Source organism: Coturnix japonica, chromosome 24 (assembly GCF_054131305.1).
Source record: "Coturnix japonica strain WE chromosome 24, WE-NBRP24, whole genome shotgun sequence".
NCBI lineage: Eukaryota > Metazoa > Chordata > Aves > Galliformes > Phasianidae > Coturnix > Coturnix japonica.
The window spans coordinates 4,720,788-4,727,500 of NC_140686.1; the positions used below are offsets into that span (position 1 = coordinate 4,720,788).

Genomic DNA, 6,713 nt, shown 5'->3' on the forward strand with positions numbered 1-6,713 from the left:
AGTGTATTCTGTAACTCCACCACGTTCGGCATAGTGCAGTTTAGGTTCAATGGAATACAGTATTCTCCTGAAGCTTTGAGATGTTTGTCTTTTTGATTAATGGTTAATTAATCAATGATTAAGCATCCATAAATGTTGACGGTTTTTGTCATCACCAGGCATAATGTTAGGATTTAAATGCATTCCCAAAGTGGAAAACGCTCATGAAGATTTCTGTTTGATTGTTTTCAGAGTTGTGGGTTATACTGCTTTCTTTTAATGGGCTTGCTATGACAAATATAAAGCCTGTTCTTTTCAGCCTTTAGTTTACTAGCTATTAACAACAGAATATTTACAGTGAAAAAGATCTAAGGGGATAAACACATTATATTTTAGCACCTCAACATTTGCAAAAAATAAATGGACAAAACCACCTCCCTTCCCACTACAGCACTTATCTGGCAGAACTGGTTGGATTGCTTCTGTTCTCTTAGCTCTTGGGGCTGTTGTTTTGCCACTCATAGAACTGCTTCCCATGAGTTTATGTTGTGTTTGCACTGGAGGGGTTGAGAAGCAGCTGAAACTGTCAGCTTCATTCTTGTCCTGCATCCCACTGAATGTGAGCTGTGTATGAACTCAATAAGCAAATACGATTTTTGGTATTGCATTAAGTATATTCCTGTGCTGTGCTCTGGTGGTATGTAGCTGTTCAGGCTTTGACATTATTAATGGAAGCATGCCTGACTTCAGCATGTGCAAGGCTTAATCATGAGCATCTAACCCATCTTTTAACAATGAGGCAGAGTTCAAGTAGATTTGCAGGTGATCAGTTGTGCCAGACAAAACTGAATTCCTTCTTTGATAGAACGACCAATTCCTTTTTTCCTCCAGACAAAGAGAAGAGATGTAGTCCCATATGTCATACTTCACTTGTGCTCTTGAGGCTGTGCCAGACAGTAAACAGCTAATTCATGTAAAAGAGATGATCGTTGCGAGAGTTGGTGTTTACTGAAGGAAACAACTGCTTGTGGTTCTTTTTTTTATTTAGGGCAACCACCTCAAAAGCCATAAGCAACAACAAAAATTCAAAAAAAAGTTATATTGCTTTGTCTTAAATAAATAAGTGAAAAAAAAGACAAGAAAAATTAAACTGAACCATTTGATTTATCCTTGTTTCAGTTTAGCTTATCAGAAAGAAGGAAAATAGAAAAGGATGCTTGAATACAGTTACAGTTTCAAATAATATTTATTTATTAGCTTCATTCTGTAAATATACCGAATAAAATTGTTTTACAATTTTCCCAACCAAATGAACGTTATAATTAAATTTTTATATAGGGAAATGAATTACAAACAATTCAATTTATACTTAACAGGAAGTACAGTGCAGCAAGATACAAGAAGGCCAAGTTTCACTGGAGTGTGATGTGTTATGCAAGGAAATGAAACGGAAGGCGTCTGAGGTGGTGTATCCATTTTAGTTATGTTGTCTTCATTGCCTTGAGAAAAGTTGGAAAAAACAGGCAGATCGTTATTTTTTCAAGACAGTAATAGCAAGAAATGCAGTGTAACTCAGCGTACAGTTTAATTGCACATTTAATTTTTGGACTACTGAATCTGGCTTATTGCTGAGAATTGCACTACTTGTAGATAGTGTCAACTCACTTGATGAAACACTGTGTTAAGGTAATGCTCTATTACCTCTTTATTTTTAATGTACATTGGAACTGGAGATTTCCTCTTCAGCCAAGAAGTGCTAATCAATGATAATAAAATCATTACTGCTAGTGAGAGCTATAGAAGCACTTCATTTAGGCCTTACTTTTACTTTGAAGGTTAGCAAAGTGTTATCTTGTGTGTTCCTGTCGCACAGTATTAGGTGACTGCCACAATTACAGAGAGCTTTCAGCAACTGCATGTGCTTTTCAGCCCATTGTAAACACGGATGCTCTCCAATAATTTTGTTTGAAGTAAAGAAACTGCTGCATAATCTCACCTAAAGAGACAGAATATCCACATTGTTTTTCTAGGCCTTTTATGGAAACATGAGGAAGTGGTGCATGAACTGGTTAAGTTTCTGGCATTTAATTTGCTGTCTTGAATGCTATGTAACAGTTCTGTAGAGTGATCAGTTGTAGTTCCAGGTTTTATTTTTCATAAAACTTTCTGATGGTGAAGCAAATGTAATTGCATTGACAGTTTCCATTACGACAAGAGCAGTCGAACAATATGAGTATGCATTATCCAATATGTCATTTGGTACAAAAGTGGAGATTTCCTTTTGCTCTAGCAGTCAGGGCATATTTAACTACTTGGAATGAAGTGTGTGAGTGTAAATTACATACATATATAAGGATTTACCCATCAGTGTACAGTGTGCTGAATTGAGGATTGAGTTACTGAAAGCTTAGAGAGTGACTTTATTAAGGAATTTTCCCTGGTATTAATGAATATATATATTTATATTTTCCCCAGGTTTTATATTTGTCATTTGAATTTTCCAGTTAGTCAGAAGTTTAGTTTTATAACATGGTAGCGTCTCTTATGTTCCATGTTTTTCAAACATGAATTGATAGAGGTTTTTCACAGAATGTTTTAGAATCTGAGTAAGCTCACAGCTCACTTGGTGAAGGTTTTGCTCGCTTTTCTGAGAACTGTTCTATAAATTATGGCTCTGTAAGATAATAGTTTTACCTGCTTTTACAACAGTTACTTATCACTTTGTATGTCTGGATAGATAAAAGAGGCAGAAGCCAAAGCTGTTATTGAAGAGGAGAAATGAAGACAACAGGTATCAAACTTAATTCTTCTTCCCCCCCAACCTCGTTGTGTTAATAAATCACTTGACGCACGTGCAGCCCAATCTGTATACTTTGTACAGTGTTTCTCCCAGTTACTGCTTTCAGCTGTTATGTTGTCCTTAGGTATGTGCCATGGGTGATCTACAGTGGTTAAAAGCAAGTATATTTTCTCTTAACAGTTCTCACATCTGTGGGCAAAATAGTAATCATTTGATGTCGCATTAGAATAACTGTATAATGTATACATATATTTAAATACAAAATACTTCTGATTTTTATCCATCATTTTATAATTCCTTAAATTCACAGAATTACTAAGTAGCCTCTGTAAGGTTGAATTACTGAGTGAAACTTCTTACTTACTCCCCTTCGTGAGAGTGAAGAAACCTAAATTGGTCTCTGTCCTTCAAGTTCTGGTGGGAGTGGGAAATTTTTTTGTCATTGCTGGCTCTGGTGAATGTGTGTTGTCAGCACTGTAATCCAAGAAGCTTCTGTGCCAGCTGCGTGGAAATACTATCACTAATCTTGTTTCAGAAATTAACCGTAAGCTTGGTTGCTGGTGACAGCAAACTCAGGTTTATCATCTGGGCGCTGCAGCCTCAATGCACTCCTTCCAACAGGCTTGTATGCCTGAGACAGAGCACAGACCCCCCCGGTTGTACACCCCCCATCGGATCCCCCCCCATTGTATCCCCCCCCCCCATTGAATCCCCCCGCCCTCCATTGGATCCCCCCGTTGTACCCCCCCCCCCTCCCCCACTGAACCCCCCCCATCGGACCCCCACCCCATTAGATCCCCCCTACTGGACCCCCCCGGTCTATCCCCCCCCTATTGGACCCCGCCGTTCGATCCCCCCCCATCGGACCCCCCCGGTCCCGGTCCGTCCCCACTCACCGCTTCCTCCTACGGGGCTGCCAACACCTCCGCACTTTACGGCGACGCTGTCGCAAAAGCGCCGCACCCCGCTGCGCTTTACGGCGCGCCGCGAACTGCAACTCCCAGCATCCCCCGCGCTGCGCCGCGTTACGTCTCTCCGGGGACTGCAACTCCCAGCGTCCCCCGCGCGGCGCAGGCGCAGAGCGCGCGGTGTGAAAAAGGCGGGAAGGCGTTGGGCGGGAGCTGAGGTGAAGCAAAATGGCGGCGGGGCCTGGTAGGGCCTTGGGGCGGGATGGGCGCCATTGGGCCTCGTTATAGCGGGATAACGGTGTTATTCTGGGACGTGGAGTGAGAGAGACCGGGCGGCCAGGGGGGATTTGAGGGGAAATAGTGAGGAAATGATGCTCAATGGGCGTGTGTTCCCCTCAGGTGAGCGGCGCCATGGGCAAAAGGAGGAGCAGCCAGGTGACAGGTAATGACTTAAAATGGCCTCAAAATGGCCAAAAAATGGGCTTAAAATGGTCTCAAAATGTCCTCCAATGGGCCTCCAAGCGGTCTCAAAATGGCCACCAAATGGCCTCCAAGCAGCCGCAAAATGGCCTCAAAATGGCCACCAAATGGTCACAAAATGGTTTCCAAAGGGCCTCAAAATGGCCACAAAATGGCGTCCAAGCAGCTGCTGTTCCTCTTGCAGGTGTTGACCACCATGATGGCCCCAATGTCAAAGTCAGGGCAGGACTGAGGGGAGACAACAAGGGGGGGGAACGACTATAGTGGGGACAACAATATGGTGGACAGCAAGGGGGAGGACATCAATGGAGGGGGCACAAATGGAGGGGACACCAATATGGGGGACAGCAATATGGTGGGCAGCAATATGGTGGACAGCAATATGGAGGACACTAATGGGGGGGACACTAATATGGGGGACAGCAAGGGGGGGGACATCAATGGAGGGTATACTAATAGAGGGGACACCAATGAGGGGGAAAACAATGGAGGGGACACCAATATGGCGGACAGCAAGGGGGGGGACATGATTGGATGGGGCACCAATGGGGAGGACAACAATAGAGGGGACACCAAGGGGGGGGACACCAATATGGCAAACACCAATATGGCAGACACCAATATGGTGGACACCAATGGAGGGGACAAAAATGGAGGGGACAGGGACACCAAGGGGAGGGACAGCAAGGAAGGGGACACCAGTATGGTGGACACCAATATGGCAGACACTAATGGAGTGGATACCAAGGGGGAGGACATCAATAGAGGGGACACCAAGGGGGGGGATACTAATATGGGGGGCACCGAGGAAGAGGAAACCAATGGAGGGGGCAGCAATATGGGGGACACCAATGAGGGGGACATCAATGGAGGGGACATCAAGGAGAGGGACAGAAATGGGGGGGACACCAATAGAGGGGGCAGCAATGAGGGGTATGTAAGTGGAGGGGACACTAATATGGGGGACACCAAGGGGGGAGACAGCAATATGGGGGACAGCAATGGGGGAGACATAAATGGGGGGGACACCAATATGGAGGACATCAGTATGGGGGCCATGATTGGAGGCGACGCTCTGGACTCCCCACCCCCCAGCTCCCCACAGCTATGGGGTAAGGAGCACACAGGTTATGGGGGGGGTTGTTCCAGGATGGGATGGATGGCTGCGAGCAGCAGGAAGACCAGAACAGCCCTGATATGGGAGACCTGCAGCCCCATAGTGACCCACAGCCCCATAGCACCCCACAGCTCCCCACAGCCCCATAGTGACACTGATGGGGGCACAGAATGCATTGAGGCCACCAAAGAGCCATTGGAGGGGGAGTGGGCAGCCAAAGCGGAGCCCACTTGTGGGGCAGAGCGTGAGGAGCGCTATGGGGCTGGCACTGTGGGGCTGCCCCACATCTCAGCACCAGAGCACAGTGGGGTGCCAGGGGGGGACACCAAGCTGCTGCAGGTAATGCCAGAGTACTATGAGAACCCATAGGGAACAGCCCCATAGCACTCCACTGCAACCCACATTGTCCCACTTCACCCCATAGAGCTCCAGTTCACCCCAGTTTACCCCCCATTCCACTCTAGATTGCCCCATTTTACCCCAGTTCACCCCAAATCACTCCAACTTACCCCAGTTCACCCCAGTTCTCCGCCATTCACCCCCAAATCACCCAAATTCATCCCAGTCCCCCCCTAAGTCACCCTCAGATCCCCCAATCCTCCCCAATTTGCCCCCATTCACCCCAATTCATCCCAGTCCCCCTTCAGGTCACTCTCATATCCCCCAGTCCCCCTCAATTTGCCCCCATTCACCCCAAATCATCTCAGTTCCCCCCCCAAGTCACTCTCAGATCCCCCCAGTCCCCCCCAGTTCACCCCATTTCATCCCAGTTCCCCCCAGTTCAGCCCTTGGTGCCCCAGTTCAGCCCAGTTCCCCCCCATTCACCCCCAAATCATCCCAAGTCACACCAATTCCCCCCCAAGTCACTCTTAGATCCCCCCAATGCCCCCCAATTCACCCCCATTCACCCCAGTCCCCCCCCAAGTCACTCTCATATCCCCCAATCCCCCCCCATTCACCCCCATTCACCCCAGTTCATCCCAGTTCCCCCCAGTTCATCCCCTGTTGCCCCAGTTGCCCCCATTTCACCCCATTTCCCCCCCAGCCCCCCACCCCCTCCCAGCCTGCAGCCCCTCTGTGCCCTGTGGACGCCGATGGGGACCCGGCCTCACCCAGCTGCACCCCCAGGTCGGACCCCCCTTCCCCCCACCAGAACCCAGAGCTCATTTTGGGCTTAAAAAGCCCCGGATTGGTGCCATTTTCACCCCCTTTGACCCCCAGGAATGAGGTGGCACCACGTGAGGATGCGTCTGCGGTGCTGGGGGGGCTGATCCTCGAGCTGTCCAACCTCAAGTGAGTGCTGGGGGGGGGTTAGGGTTAGGGTCCCATTGGCACTTATGGGGTCTCGCTGTCCCCTATGGGGTCTCACTGTCCCCTGTGTGGTCTCACTGTCCCCTGTGGGGTCTCACTATCCCCTATGGGCTCTCAT

The 6,713-nt window shown here is 47.8% G+C and overlaps 1 protein-coding gene and 1 long non-coding RNA gene across 4 annotated transcripts in view; one reads left to right on the top strand and one right to left on the bottom strand.

Annotated features, from left to right (window-relative positions):
- Positions 1–1,206: 1,206 nt before the first annotated feature.
- Positions 1,207–3,729, bottom strand: LOC146757116 (uncharacterized). The gene is made up of 2 exons (XR_014937038.1): positions 3,676–3,729; positions 1,207–3,280 (listed from the first exon to the last, which is right to left on the bottom strand). It is a non-coding gene; the product is annotated as an uncharacterized LOC146757116 (long non-coding RNA).
- Positions 3,730–3,934: 205 nt separating this feature from the next.
- Positions 3,935–6,713, top strand: part of LOC146757117 (uncharacterized) — a 5,326-nt gene continuing 2,547 nt past the window's right edge. For 2 of the 3 annotated variants that reach the window (XM_085523466.1, XM_085523465.1), the window contains exons 1-2: positions 4,955–5,623; positions 6,330–6,577. In XM_085523466.1, coding sequence (XP_085379592.1) covers positions 4,961–5,623; positions 6,330–6,577 — 911 coding nt within the window. In that variant the 5' untranslated portion in view covers positions 4,955–4,960. Of the gene's footprint in view, positions 4,130–4,954; positions 5,624–6,329; positions 6,578–6,713 lie in introns of those variants that run through there. The other variant, XM_085523467.1, reaches the window with a different exon arrangement.